The following is a 15,524-nucleotide window of genomic DNA, read 5'->3' on the forward strand; positions in this document are numbered from 1 at the left end:
GCAAAGGCAGGGCAATAGTTAAGGAAGTCATATGGGGGTGTCACTGTCGAATAATTATATCATTTTATTATTTAAAGGAGTTTAGTTTAGTTAAGTTAAGTTAAGTTGGTACCAAAGAACATCTCGCGAAAAATTCAAAAAGCATATCTCGCGCGAACAGTCGAAAATTCAAATTACATCATCAAACACGCAACTGAAAAAAAGAAAGCAATTGAAAATAATAAACAGTGAAAAACACAGAAGTTGGCATACAAAAAACTATAAAAAAAAAAAAAAAAAAAACATTTTTATTACATTAAATAAATAAAATTCTTGACTCTGAATTACTCAGCTCTCGTAAAGTTTTTCGATATCGTTTTACTGGAAAATAAAGCCCCCCACCCCGACCCACTCACTATCTCCTTTCCCCCCCAATTTCTAGGGTTTCTAAACCACACCATCTTCGATTTCACGCTAAATTCCAAGGTTTTAGTTGAGAATTACTTGTTTATTTCAGTTAAAGTTATCATCTTTGACTTGTATCAAGTAGTGGATATGATTCAAGTTCATGTCTGAGTTGTAGAAATATAGTTTGTTTTGAATGGGTGTATAAAGATAGAAGCAAGAAGAAGAAGAAGAAGAACGCAAGATGTTTTATTCACAGTTCATATTGGCCAAGAAAGGGCCACTGGGTACTATATGGATTGCTGCTCATTTGGAGAGAAAGCTCCGCAAGAATCAGGTTGCCGATACCGATATCGGTGTTTCCGTGGGTGAGTAGGCAACATTTCTGGCAACTATTTATTTATTATTCTCTAGAGTAGCTTAGTTTTGTTCCTAATGCGCAATATGTTTGTCACCTGCTGTTTAAAAGATCAAATTCTACTGCAAATTATTTCCCTATTGCCCAATGATACTGGTACAAGTGTATTTGCCCTTCAACTTCTCAACACCCATATGGACAACAGACAAGGATCTGAAATTTCACTCTTGCTTGAATTTTATATTTCACATCCAATTACTTTACTTCCTGTCTTTTCAATATCAATTAAGCTCTGTGTTTTTCTTCTGACTTATGCCCTATGTGTTTGTCACAGACTCAATTCTGTTCCCAGAAGTTCCTATTGCACTTAGATTATCTAGCCACCTTCTGCTTGGTGTGGTTAGGATATATTCTCGTAAGGTGAATTATCTTTTCCATGATTGCAGTGAGGCTTTGCTTAAGGTCAAGCAAGCCTTTCGCTCTACTGCAGTTGATCTGCCACCTGAAGAATCTACTGCACCTTATCATTCCATTACCTTACCAGAAACTTTCGATCTGGATGATTTTGAGCTCCCAGATAGCGAACATTTTCAGGGGTCTGTTCTGATATACTTTAAACTTTATTATCTACTTTGGATACCATATTTTATTTTTTACACCTTATTGTTTATTCTTACAAATGCAGTAACTATGTTGATCATCATGTGAGTACAAGAGAGCAGATTACTCTCCAAGATACAATGGATGGTGTAGTTTACTCCACATCACAGTTTGGACTAGATGGTTGGTATTAAATTTTGCATGTAGGGCTCAATAATATGCTTTACCATTTAGGCATTAATTATGTTTTTTTTTTGCATGGGCTTGTATGCATTTATCCAGAGAGGTTTGGAGATGGAGATACTTCTCAAATTGGCTTAGACCTCGATGAGGTAAATTAGTTGAGCATAAGACTGCTCTTTTTTGTTTTTAATAATTTCCTACTTTGTTTTATTGGTTTATCAAGAAAATTCGTCTGTGATTATATCATACCCTTGTGATCATTTATATCATTGTCCTTAGCAATGTAAGTGTGCTCCTTATTGATTAAAAAAATGGTGAGGGAAAGAACGTGACAACTGTATCCCTATCAGTTATTTACACTATGAATATCTGAGACCACCACCCAAGTGTATGTTTAAGCATTGTTAGGATTTTTTTTTTCCAAGTTCTCTTCCAACTTACTTTTCTCTTAGATTGATTAGTAACTATTTCTTTTTCTGACATGGTCACCAAACAGGAGCTATTTTTGGATAAGGTTACTTCACCTGGGCAGACCTCGGTTCTTCTGGATTCACAAAAGTGAGCTTTTTTTTCTTTGTTCAATACAGAGTACCATATAATCATTTGAGAAAGCTACTTTTACACACAAATAATAACTACTAAAATATGTAGTTTAACTAATATCCTCTGGTGGTTTTTTATTGTCATGCTATAGTCTATTATCTTAGTGACTAGCAGCAATTTTAGATTCTTTAATCTGAGATTCAAACCTTGAATTGAGAGCATGAAAGTGTTTTTGGTTTGTAGGTCATTGTGTTGATCACCTCTGTTTATGTAACATATAGATGTCTTGTTACATAACATGTAAAACGTTAACAAGACATTGCTAAAATTCATCATATAGCCCTCTAACGTGTGTAGCTACGTCTGATGCATAGTTCTTTACAAAATAGAACTGTCTTGTTTTCAAATGTTGTCCTGCAAATGCACTAAGATGCGGGAGGATTCATGATGCTAATGGGTATAACCACTCATGATGATTTTATTCTATGTAGTAACTATCAACTTCTTATATATCCCAATTAAACGAAAAATTAAGATTGTTTCTCTTCTGGTTCAATCACTTTGTTTTTTTCTTCTTTCTCACTGTCCAATTTCCAGTGTTAATCCTCAGGCATCTGGTCCCATGACACCTTTCACGGAGATGGATATTGACGATGACCAAACAACAGTTGATGAGGATAGGATAGGGGAAGTAATATGTACTGGCTCTAAAGGTGCAAAGACTGTGTCAACTCAAGATGAAAATATAGCTGATGATCCTTCTCCTCTTAGTGGTAGCGAAATTCAAACTTCAAATATAAATGAGCATAATTTTACTATTGAGCCAGTTGGAGTTGCATCGAGAAGTCCAACAACAGAGTCAATTCAGTGTGCCCCATGTACTGGCCACGTTAATGAAGACCCCTCCTGTGGTTTTGTGAAAAATAGTTGTGGCGAAGTCCTGCAAGAAGACCAAAAATCAGTGGGTCGAGAGAACCCTGGAAATCTTTACAATAAAGATATAAATAAAGCAGTGGATTGTGCATTGCTCAATAGTAAGAGTTGTGAAACTGATTTGCTTGACAAGGCCAATGAGGAAATCCACCTGGACAGGCAAGGAAAGGAAAAAGGGGATTCTTCTGCTGTGCTGGCTATGAACCCTACTCAATTTGATGTTGTCCATACAGTGTCTTCACCAACTTCAGTTCTAGCTGAGCAACCAAAACCTACATCTCCTGTATTAGGGCTTTTAGATGCAACTGTAGCTATACCTGACATTATAGAAAGGACAGAAGTGTGGCAGAATGGAGTGATATGTAGTGAGAAACCTAGTTCTTCCAATGATACACATGCGGAGGATTTAGCACCCATAGACGTAACAATGGATACCTCTCCCACACTTACTCTGGTTGGGAGTTGTGATAAACCTTCTCAATCCAATGACATCCCAACACCATCTGAAGGTATGTCACAGAGTCGCTGTGTTTCACCTGGGGAGACTCCTGGTCCAGAAGCATTGGCAAGTGATTTGCCTGAACGATGTAACCCTAGTGATTTATTTCCTCCTGGTGCTGACTCTCTGTTGGGTTTGGTAAGTACACACGAACCTAATGGAGTTGAAAGTGGGGCGGATTTAGGAACGAAAGTTACAGAGATTCAACATATTGTTGGTTCTAATAAAGAGTCATTTGAGCACCAACATGTGCTCCGAGCTTGCAGTTCCGTTTTGAAGCAATCTGAGGATGTAGTATCAAATGGCCTGGAGATATCATTCACAGGAACCAAGGCATGTTCATTGTCTATCTTAGAGCTGGAGGAGGATGTCCATGCTTCTGGAGTTTCAGCTTTGGTGCAAGGTTTGCTAACAAGCTCTAAATGAATGCTTCATACTTGGTGGTTGGTGCAATGCTAGTGTCTTTTTTAATGCTTTTGTTTCCAGGTGAAGAGGGACCAACCAGTATAAGGGAGACAAATATTGAGCCAAACAAAATATTGGAATCCGTTCCATCAAATGGTGTTGCCTCGAACGTTGAGAAGTTAGGAGAGCAGTCCGATACAGTCGTTTCTAAAGATAGTCAGTCAGACAGAGTAGCAAGTTTTAATTTACCAGTGCCAGAGCCTGAAATGTTACTTTCAGTACCAGCATCAGTTCCTGATGCTCAAAATGATTTACTAGTGCAGTTAACTCCAGAAAAGGAAGTGTCTGAAGAGGGTGGAAATGGGTTGAAAAATCTTTCTGGGCGAAAACGGCAATTGATGGAAAGTGCACCAGTTCAACAGTATGGTAGTTCAACAAAACTTTCCGGGATTCCCCGTTCTAAAAGAACAGTTGATTCTATTCCTGATGACGATGACTTATTGTCGTCGATCTTAGGTAATTTTTCGATTACAGAAAGCTTGCACATTCTTTCAACATTATTGCACAGTGGTCTTTTGTTTCCTTCTGTATTTTACATTGGGTTGCTACTGGTATATCCTAAAGGTCTGGACAAATATGTATTATTTTTTGTTTCTAGTTTAAACAAATTATACGGTTGTTGCAGTTGGAAGAAAATCTTCGGCTCTAAAATTAAGGCCTACTCCACCACCAACTGAAATAGCAGCTAGAAAACGACCGAGGATAACACCACGAGCTAGTGTGGTTAAAAGGAAGGTTCTTCTGGATGATACCATGGTCCTGCATGGCGAGTATGTCTTCGTTTTTCTAAGTACTTCCATATGCAAATCTTTTGGTTTTTAAACTCTCCTAGCTGCTATAATTTAATATTCAGTTTTATTTTTGTGATTCTGAACCTGTTTTTGTTTATATTAACATACTTGGTAATTGATATTTGTTTGTAATGATTAGCGCTCTTCATGATCTATCATGCTTAACTAGTGTCAATTAGTTGTTGGGCCACCCCTTCATTTTGAAATAATGCAGAGGTTACACATTGGAAGAACAAATAATCCCAAAACTTGTGCTTTTTGTATGGGGATTTAAAATAAAATAAAGGTGAATATATTATGATTTTTTGTTGTAGCCTGTACTACAGGCAGACAGCGATATTCTTATTTAAGTATGTTACTGAGTTCTCCTGGTAGCTTTGTGTGTTTCTAGTTCCCACCATATACTCAATTTTGTAAAAGTGTGATGATTCCATTTCTTTGTTTACTTCAATATTGATTACCGTTTGCATTTTGTTTCCTTGTTTTCTCTTGTATTCTTAGTACAATAAGGCAACAGTTGACAAGTACAGAAGACATACGGCGCTTGCGGAAGAAAGCTCCTTGTACTCGTCCTGAAATTTGGGTGATTCAGAAGCATTTATTGGAAGACGAAATTTTCAATGAACCATTATTTTCTGGTAAGTGTACGGTTCCAGATAACTTATAATGGTCTCTTTAAAGTTAACTGTTTTACTTTTTCATCCTTTATTAGATCCAGATATGTGTAGGGTTTCGTGAATTTGCAACCTGATGTCATTGGTTGTTATACAACTCTTTAGAATTTTTTTTAGAAATTTAGAACCAATATTCTGTGTATGTATGGTGAACTAGCATTTGGTTGGGCAGACTGAGAATTTCCTGTATACCATCTTATATATTTATCTTTATTCCTCAGTTCTCAATCTTTGCAATACTATGTTGCCAACTCAAATTGGAAAAACACTTTCTCTTCAAATGCTTAAAGTCATTGCCATTTGACTCTGTACTTGCATATACACATTTATGTATATGCTTGTCATACAAGTAGAGTATTATGTGATATTCACAATTAATCGAAATTACTTGCTAACCGTTGTAGATCAATCTTGGTATGTTACTTTTGCATGGAAGGTGAATTGGTCTTCTTTTATTTTCTCAGGTATGTCTGTAGATCTGATTGGTTTGCAGAATCGAATATTTGATGTCACCGAGTTCAGGGATTCTGGAATGAATGTGGACTGCCCAGTCTCAGCAGTTCCAGGCGAAGTTATGTGGTCAAGTGGCACTAGTCTTATTGGAGAAGCTAATACAGAAGGACTGGATGAGCCTGTAGCCGCTAGTGGTGGTGAAGCCAATGAGTCCACGGCAACAATCGTCCTGGTTGACAGCCAGTTGTGCGAAGAACATCTTAGCGACTGCATTGATTTTGGTACTCAACAACTTACAAGACCTTTAACTGATATTTCTCCCAATGATTTACAAAAAGGCCAAGCGGATATATCTTCCCCTATGGAAATAGACGATGGCAGTGTGGTTGCTAACACAATGGACCATACTGACAACACTGTTTCTGAAGATAGGTGTAATCAAACATTGTGTTCTGAGATCAAATCATTGCTTGTGGAGAAAAGTAATGGAGTACAAACGATTCTGCCAAATGATGGGAATCTAGACACTCAGTCTGTCGAGAAGGATGCCTTCATCATACAAAGATGCAATTACAGAGATGATGCCCTCAATGGTGCAGAAGTTAATATGGAAGGACTTCATTTAGATGAGGGTGTTCCTATGGAAAATGATCGATCTGCTCAGGAAATATCTGAGAGCAGTTCAGTTAAAGTGATGCTGCAAGACATGCCACAAGTGGTTGATGCATGTGATGTGTGTTTGTCCCCTAAAAATACTATGCTGGAAAAGTGTTCCGGGGACAATAGAGCTGATGTACCAGAGGATGCGTCTGCTACCCCGACTTTTGTAACCGATTGCCATTTCAAAGAGGGGATCAGAAGCGAGTCGGAATATGTCACCAGGGACGAAAATGTTGTGGATGTTGCAGGCAATTCCTCCTCTACCTTCATGTGTATTGAAGATCCTCAAAGGGACTTTTCATGCCAATCAGAATTTAATATAACCACCGAAACTGTTCCTTTCGATGAATTCGAAAACCAAGGAAGCCGGGACGCTGATTTAGCAGGAAACCCAAGCAGGCTTTCAGCTGATCTGGGTGGAACTATGGCTGCTGAAACTACATCATTGTACAATACTTCTCTGGAAACACCATGTGTAAGTTTTAACTTCACTTCTGGACATTTTCAGAACACCAAGTTCCCTTTGTGACTGTCTTAGTTAAATCCGCCTTTAGAGGGATTAATTTACCTCAAAGCCCTCGGTTCTAACTAGCATTAACTGTGAAGATAAGCATACCTGAAACTTGACTTCATAAGAATAGTATAAAGGCTATTTAAACGGGATGGGTTTTTCGCCAAAGCGGTATCCTGTTTGTTCAGTGCACATGTTGACTTTGTGTGTATGCCTTGACATTTTTTTCATTTGAAGTAGTCATCCTCGTGAATAATCTGGTTCAGGTCTGCCTAAATCTAGCTTGCATTTTGCACGTAAAGATAAATGAATAAATAAAATAAACCGTAAGGGTGGGAATTGGGAACTTAGTGTGACAGATGCTAAAAGTAAGATACAATGCCACTTGTTAAATTTATAAAATCTCTTGTTCATTGTGCAGGACTTGGGAAATACACTAGATGGAAATGATACAGGTACATTGCTTCTATTTCCATATTCAGCATGTATGATCTTGTGATTTTGCCTCAAACGAGGATACTGAAATTGCGAACTATTATTTTTCATTAAATATTAGTTTTTGTGACATTAATGGCCAAGTTACAAAGTGCAAAAGGCTCATTTACTTCCAATTGAAGTTCCTATTTCAAAGATTTTGAGTAATGTGATCCGTTTTTAGCAGAATGTGTAGTATGAGTGCTATCTTCTGTTGACGTGCCACTTTGTCTGTTTTACCATTTATATTGTTATGAATCATCATGTAATCATTTCTATTCTCATCCCATAGGTATTAGTGAAACTATTGCTCATGCTTAAGGAAATTTTGATATTATTTCTGCGTTGCATGTGTAATTGCACATGTAAATACAAGTGGTTCTTCTTAATGATGTTGATGGGTCGGGTTCCTGTTTAGGTAGGTGCATGGTTCGAATCTGGAGTAGATTGGTGGATGTATTGCCAATATATGTGAGGTCGTTGGAAACCTATACAAAGTCTAATGCATTATAAATTGACTAATATCTCCATTATTATCCCAAAAGCCAATTCTTCTCTAGCCATATATACTTATATAGTGTGTGACACATTAAATGTGATATGTCACCTATTTGATATGCTGATTTCAGTGTTATGGTCAGGGGGAGGTTAAAGTATACATCCAATATATGAAGTTTATTATCAGATTTCGTCCATTGGACGCTTTTAAGTACTTTTGTTTGTTACTACACAGTTCTTTACTCTCAGATACTGTCTTGTTCAAAAATTGTTTTCTTATGTCATTTGATATGCCAGGGTTTCTGAATTTTGATGATGAGGATACAATAGAAGAAGACAACGGTATTCCTAATGCTGAAGAAGTTGGCATCCTTGATAACAGTGGGTGGTCTTCTCGCACCAGGTATTCTGCTCTTGAGTTTAATTTACATTGTGGAAGTTGGTGATACAAGTTGGAGAAGTTATGTGCAGCTTAAACCCATAATTTTCTGTTTAACATTTTAAGGAAAGTAAACGCTTTGTTAGTGAACGAGATTTTCTTACTGGACAGAAAATACATGTGTCTGTGTTTGACACGATGAAATACCAAAGATTGAGGTAATATCACATGCAATATGTGAGTGTGTCGTGTCAGACAAGGATATGTGGACACGGATCCGACACCGATTACTTTTAAAATATGGTGTCCATGTAACATAGGTTGGAAGCTGGAATTCATTAAATTGGGTTGTTCCTGATCTATTATGATTTATATTGACAGGAAGGGCATGCCTTGTTGCTTTAATGCTTCCCTTGGATGCAAACATCCACATCTGTCCATATTATAATTTTTATCAGACTCTTCTCTACTTATGTTGTCACACTTTATGAATTATTTTTTACCCTTGCAGAGGTGTTGCAAAGTATCTCCAGACTCTTTTTGATACTGAATCTGGACATGGAAGGAAAGTTCTTTCTATGGATAACCTTTTGTCTGGTAAAACTCGGAAGGAAGCATCAAGGATGTTCTTTGAGACTCTGGTATGCATTTTGATCTTTCTTAGTTTCTAAGATACAATTGTGCATAAATTTACTAGTCTCAACCAACTTTTAGTTGACAATGCTTGCTCTGAGAGATCGAACTTGTCACTACGATCTTCAATTGGTTTGGTTTAGGCCAATGAGGTGGACAATCTGAACAGTCACCAAGTAACTAAAATCTAAAAGGGGAATCAATGCAAACTGAGTGTGTTTAGGGGACGATGAGGAATTTGGAAAGGGAGAACTGTGTTTTGACGTTGGCATATCTTCCCAATTGGTGGAACTCAGTTGCCCACAGCAAAATATAACATCAAGTCATGCACTAGACAAATGTATCTTCTTTCCTTTCTTTTTCTTTTTAATCACGTAGGAACTAACAATGTTTAAACCACAAGTCTGTAACATTCAACGTGAACTAGAGAAAAATGTAGTTGTTTTCTTTCTCCCCTCCCCTCTTTGGTAATTCAGTACCAGCTTACAATTCTTAAACCGTAACATTATGTAGTTTCAAAATTAAAGAAAGAGCATGTATTCTTCAAATGCATATGGGAACACCATTTACTTTCAGTGTTGAAAGGAGCATTGTAATTGCATAATAGCCGAGCAGTCATTGTGGCAGCAATAAGTAGCTAGGACTAGATGTTCTGAGAAGTGTGTTGGTGCAAATTATGCTTTATGTTTTGAATAGAAGGAACAGAGGTGGTGTTCATGTTTTCCCTTAATTTTTAAATAGGAAATTGAATATCTGATTATGTTATCTATCTTGTCCGTTCACTGTCGTTTTTTTTTGTGCAGGTTCTTAAAACAAGGGACTACATACATGTAGAGCAAGAGAACGCTTTTGACATTATAAGCATTAAGCCAAGGGTAAAGTTGGTGAAGTCGGACTTCTAAAGCTCCTGAAGAAGGGCGTATACACACAATACATCCCTGTACTTTTATTAGGTTGATGCTCAACTCCACTCACCTCCATTTGATCACCTGATTCTTTTCTCTCATTTTCCCACTTAATTATGCTTTTGTTTTGTTGTTAATTATTATTTAGATGATAGATTAACAAGTAGCGGGGTTGAGGTTGTAACTGTATTTATCACTGATTGGACTTCTGTAAATATATGTAACTGTATTTATCGCATTGGTCTTCAGTTGATGGAGCACATGATTCTGTTGTACTAGTTAAATATAAAAAATCTGTTGCGTCAGAAGAAACTTATCAAAGGATAGTATAACGTCCACTTAAAACACCATTCCATCCAACAAATTCACTATCAAGTACCAGAATCAAATTAATCTGTGTTGCTATTTCCAAACTATTAAAATATTTGACATGATTTTGCACGACTTGTGTCAGAAAAGTTATAATTGCTAGTCAGCCGGGAAGATAACAAGAACTTTGTTAAATTCTTCATGTTCAAGGCTAGGTGGCTATCAACAACCTAAGTCCTCAACAGATCCGGCTTTTAATTTTGTTGAATTACTTGTACACCGAATACAATCTAGTGGATGCCAGAGGTGGTTCGGTACTAACACTGATTTGAAGATACCTGTTTTGTGTAATTGTATAAAATCTATTTTTTAGCAAATTATTTTTATGGAAAGGGGAAATTCATAAAAACATTCAACTCTATAAAGAGACTATTTTTCATATTAGAATGTCACCTAAGATAGAGAGAAAATTATCTCTCGTATATAGTATATAGATAGTAATATAGTATAACATATTGATATTTTGATTGATATTCTGATTCCATGTTGGCAACGGCAAGTACCATGACACATTGACACTGATGTTTTTCCATGATTGACGTAAATGCCTCAAGATAAACATCGAGGCTAGGGCTGATGTTCTTCGTATAGATAATCAATAATAATGTTAAAGCAAATAATTTCTTTCAAGTTTTCAAGGCATGAAACGATCATCTATATGCCTCTCCAGTTTTAAAATTTCATCTCTTTCAATGGTCAACCAAATTTTTCTGTGGTCATCTATTAGCTACTTATTCTATTTTGCACGAGATAACCTCTTCTGTATATCATATTTGTAGGATGAAATAATTCCAAAATCTTTTACACTGATTTATATAAGTACAAAAAGAAGACTTCAGTGGGGCTAAAATTAATCCAAATGGCGTCTTAGTCACTTGCCAAATGGTGAAGTTGACAAGTGAAACTTAGGACGATGTGGATGAGCTTTCATCATCAGAAGAACTGTATTGCCGTCGTACAGGAAAAACTGGAATCTGTGTTGGATTTACAGGCACTGGAAACTGTCGAGCTGAACTGACTATGGTCCGATCATTAATTTTTCCAACTTCCTTGCAGACCTGATCTAGAGTGGAAAGGAAGTCCCTGACTACTGTGAAAATCCTAAATGGGTGTGCTTCTTCCTTGGCTGAATTTCCATGAAAATACTCGGTTATCTCCTTCACTAGGGAGAGAGAGACGCTTTCTTGGGCTTGGATTCGTATTATATCCTCTTCTGCCTTCTTCAAGAAATTATTCATTGCAGAAGAGAATCTCCCACTACTTTCCTTCGAACTTGTTGATTCATTCAATCTCACTACTTCCCCAATGTTCCCAATTCCTCTTGCAAGCGTGGAGACTTCACTGCTAAGCACATCAGAATCCATTGCAGCAGCCTTTTTCACGTTAGAAAGTTCCCCGCTAAGGCTGGAAACAACTTTTAAACCAAGCTTTCTAAATTCCACCTCATTCTGGAAGTTGATTTGCTGGTTTCTAGTGGGACTCTGATTTGCAATACTAAGACGAGCCTTCAGCTCTTATAATTTCTTGCACAACAAAATGGAGTAGGGTGGTCTTCCCATCAGTGCCCTTGACATCAACCAGCTTGAGGAGTGTGTCAAGTTTGAAAGCATGTGCATCACCGCGGTTGGTTCCAACATTCATGCGATTCCCAGTCTTAAGCACAGCCTCTAGAAGCTTCATAAACATCCTACTGTTTCGCAGTTCCTCACAGGCTGCCTGCAAAAGTATTGAGCATTTGCGAGCGTAAGAGTGAAAGGTAAGTACAGAAAACTTGTTAATAACACCAGAGAACCTAAGCCATGGAGGTAAAGAAGAACCAAATATTACCTGTTTGTGCAAATTCTGGTGTGGCTAATTAGTCATTGTTTTAATAGGGATGAGAGTCCAGAGTTTCTTTTAAAGCGAAAAATAAATAATAAACCCAAAAGAGGAAAGGATGTATGGGTGAAATACAACACATGAAGTCATAAAGTTTAACTCATGTGATCATTTGAAGTATAAACTAGTTGTTAATCATGTGATAGAACGTGTGTGTAATACATAAGTATAATATACACCATCAAAAACATTGGCCCAGATTTGTTATGTTGTTGTGGTATTCAACAGTTAAATGAATCACATAACACAACACATCAACATCCCTTTATGTTCGATGAAATGTCTTGTCCAATAAGATCGAAAAAAGAAAATGGTTTCTTTGTATTTCCTGTTTTAAGCAATTTTCCAAGGAAAACGCCAAACTGTACATAGTAGTTTTATCACCCCATATACTGCTGCAGTTTTTTTTTTTTTTTTTTTTTTTTTTGATATATGAAAGTTCTAGTGCAACTGAAGGAGGAAAAAAAATGAGGAAACATGCAACAAATAGAAAGTCTTGGGAGCATTGTCATTGAAGACATCAACTAGTTATACTTTTTTTTGCAGCATGCTATTAGAAAGACAAACAACAAAAACTGCAACATTAATAAACAAGATGATAGAGTTGTATATACCTCCAATGTTTGAAATGACTTATTGAGATAATCGACCTCTGAGTCAAAATTGGCAATGTAAAGCATTGCATCCACTTTCTTAAACGCAAAAGGAATATCAAGAACTGCCTTGAGAAATCTCTCAGCTGGACCAAGCTTAAATGGTGAATCATCTTTGTACTCTATTAGTTTACGTTCTTCCTCTTTGCTTGGGGCCATCTTCAACAAACTTTCGAGAAGCTCAGTTCCTAAGGTGTCAGCATTACCTGTTTGCAATACAAGAATATTAAATAGATATGTTCATTCAGATAGATTACAGTGACAACTATCATCTCTCCCACTGTGAAAATGAAAGTTCAATCCAGAAAAGCCCAATACAAATTGAAGTTAAAAAGCTTAAAGCAACAAAACATCAAGGATGACAAGTGGCGCATTTTGATACAAAGTTTAAAATGCAGAATCAGAGATCGAGACAAAAAGTTTGAAACATGCAAATCTAGTGCAAGAAAACAAAATCGACCAGCTGTGAAAAAAATTCATATGAAAGTAGTAGGTAAATAAACAAGACTTGTTTTCCAGATACAAGAAATGGAATGACTTTATAGCAAGTACCTTCCAAAAGAGCTTCACAGACTTCTTCGACGGTCACATTGAGTGCCCTCAACAAGATTGCAATATTCTGAGATTTCTTCGGATCGAGTACCCTGTTCTCTTGGTTTGGTGATGGAAGAACAGGTCGCCAGGTATCCTTTGGAGTCAAGTTTTTGGCATTCACAACAAACAAGGTCTCAATCATCTCCTCATTCAATCTGCAATTAATAAGATTCTAAAATTTAAAAATTGGAACTTTAGTCGCAAACCCCACAAAATACAACAATATAAAGCCTTACTGGAAAGAGCTTGATTTCAATTGATCCCACACCATTGCTCTATCAGAGCTAGCTCTGACTTTATCCCAATGCAAAGGCTTCAACTTTGGCTTTGGGGTCTCCTCATTTCTCTCACTAATAACTCCAGGATTCTGTATAAACTCAGCTGGCGAGACCGCTGCGGGGTTGTGGAATGCAATAGGCTTAATAGGAGTAATGAGAACTGGGGGTCTAGACATGGCTGTTGGCTCTTGGACCTGTGCTGGAGGAGGAGGAGGAGGGGTTTCCCAGAATCTATATTGTGGAGGGGGAGGTGGAGCTGGTGGAGGATTTGAAACACTAGTAGTTCTCTTGAAAGAATGCTGCTGACTCTGATGAGAAGAAGCATTTGAAAGTCTAGGTGGGGAATGTTTAGGTGGTGATGGTGAAGGGGGCTTTCTCTTGGGTGGCGATGGAGGGGCTAGTTTATTAATAACAACAACAGAATCTGAACATTTAGAGCTTCTGTTACTCAAGCTAGCAGATGGTGAAGGACTAGTATTGAAGACTAGTCTAGGCGAAGCTGAATTTGAGCTTGGGTATGAAGAATTGTTATTGTCACTTGAAGTTGAGCTTCTTCTGTTGTCATCAATATTCTTCTCAGTAGTTGTAGTAGTAGGAGTAGTAGTAGTAAACACTCTTCTCGAGCCGGATCCATTAGAAGAACCTCTCGGTGAGTAAAACTCTTCTTCTTCTTCCCCGGACGAACCCTCCTCGTTCCGATGGTTCTGTCTGAAATTATTATTATTATTATGTCTAGAGAGCGGTGGGAGTGGATGTAGTTCAGGGGAGCCCAATTTCTGATATGGCGACGAGGATGCATTGTTAGCAGCGGCATCAACTGAGTTGGCATCTATTCCACGGGAATTGACCAATGTACCGAGATAGAGGAACTCTGCAGAGCTGGTAGTCGAGGCACCACCGGATCTTCTTCCACTTCGTACCTTACTGCTGTCGCCGCCATCTGAGAGAGCTGTGTTGGATGGATACAAGCGGTGACTATCGGATCTGGAGGTCTTGTTGTCTCGGCGTCTACGGTAGTAGATAAGTAGGACTACAGTGAAGATGAAAGCAACAGAGCAGAGAGCGAGGACCACAGCGAGGACTAGGAGCTTAGGGGAAATGGATTTGCGGTTGGAGGTGTGAGGGACGATTAGGGAGGAGATGTTAGCTGGAAATGTAGCAGAAGAGGCAGAAGGGCGGGGAGGAGGGGTGAAGGGAAAGAAGGGAAGAAAGGTTGGTTGTTTGGGGTTGAAGAGGAAGAAAAAGGGAACTTGGGCTGAGTAGGGGGTTGGGGAGAAGAAATGGGCGGTTTAGTAGGTGGGAGTGTGTCCAGTGGGACGAAAGGTTGATGCAGGATCCGACGGTGTTTGCAGGTTGACTGATGGGGTGCAGTGGTTAAGAGAAGGAAGATGAGTATGAAAAAGGTGGGCATTGTAGTAGTAGTCTCACACTACTCACTCTGTATATCTCAGGTGAGTGAGAGGAGAAGTGGTGTAGGGACTATTTTTGACTGATTGTGAATCATAATAGAGCTTGATGGGTGATTTTGGGGGAAACTGGAAGCTGAAAGGGAGAAGGGTGGTTGTTAAGTCTAGTAGTAGTGAAAATGCCAGTAAAATTTTGTTTCTATGCTTCGCAGAAAGTGAAAAGGCAACTAGTGTCATCAGCTACAAGCGAGAAATGAATGGTATAGACTTGAGGAGAGTGAGTGCACTGCTGGAGATGACAAAAGAAAGGGGGTAGGGGAACTGTAGCTGGAATCTTGAAAGAAGAGAGAGAGAGAGAGAGTAAAATTTCTGACAGCTAGAAAAACAAAAATAATGATCAGTA

At 38.0% G+C, this 15,524-nt stretch overlaps 2 protein-coding genes across 2 annotated transcripts; one reads left to right on the forward strand and one right to left on the reverse strand.

Annotated features, from left to right (window-relative positions):
* The first annotated feature begins 213 nt into the window (after nt 1-213).
* On the forward strand, nt 214-10,255 carry SYN4 (sister chromatid cohesion 1 protein 4). Its single transcript, XM_086587641.1, has 14 exons — nt 214-752; nt 1,077-1,338; nt 1,428-1,525; nt 1,625-1,674; nt 2,022-2,083; nt 2,666-3,903; nt 3,987-4,421; nt 4,591-4,735; nt 5,258-5,394; nt 5,895-7,018; nt 7,476-7,509; nt 8,324-8,429; nt 8,917-9,046; nt 9,842-10,255. The coding sequence occupies exons 1-14, from the start codon at nt 629-631 to the stop codon at nt 9,938-9,940; spliced, it is 4,044 nt and encodes a 1,347-aa protein (XP_086443767.1). The 5' UTR covers nt 214-628; the 3' UTR covers nt 9,941-10,255.
* A 788-nt stretch (nt 10,256-11,043) lies between these two features.
* On the reverse strand, nt 11,044-15,270 carry LOC147473286 (formin-like protein 1). The gene is given in 6 exon segments (XM_086587643.1): nt 11,044-11,815; nt 11,817-12,028; nt 12,805-13,049; nt 13,396-13,592; nt 13,674-14,902; nt 14,905-15,270. Coding segments are annotated over 6 exon segments (2,703 nt in total). The 5' UTR covers nt 15,127-15,270; the 3' UTR covers nt 11,044-11,217.
* Nucleotides 15,271-15,524: the final 254 nt, after the last annotated feature.

The sequence above is a fragment of the Coptis chinensis genome, unplaced genomic scaffold (assembly GCF_015680905.1).
Source record: "Coptis chinensis isolate HL-2020 unplaced genomic scaffold, ASM1568090v1 utg2885_pilon_pilon, whole genome shotgun sequence".
Classification (NCBI taxonomy): domain Eukaryota; kingdom Viridiplantae; phylum Streptophyta; class Magnoliopsida; order Ranunculales; family Ranunculaceae; genus Coptis; species Coptis chinensis.

Coding starts and splice junctions, on each gene's coding strand:
- SYN4 (XM_086587641.1), top strand. CDS start 629: ATGTTTTATTCACAGTTCATATTGGCCAAGAAAGGGCCACTGGGTACT. Junction 4,422..4,590: donor CTTATTGTCGTCGATCTTAG/GTAATTTTTCGA, acceptor CGGTTGTTGCAG/TTGGAAGAAAATCTTCGGCT. Junction 9,047..9,841: donor GGATGTTCTTTGAGACTCTG/GTATGCATTTTG, acceptor TTTTTTGTGCAG/GTTCTTAAAACAAGGGACTA.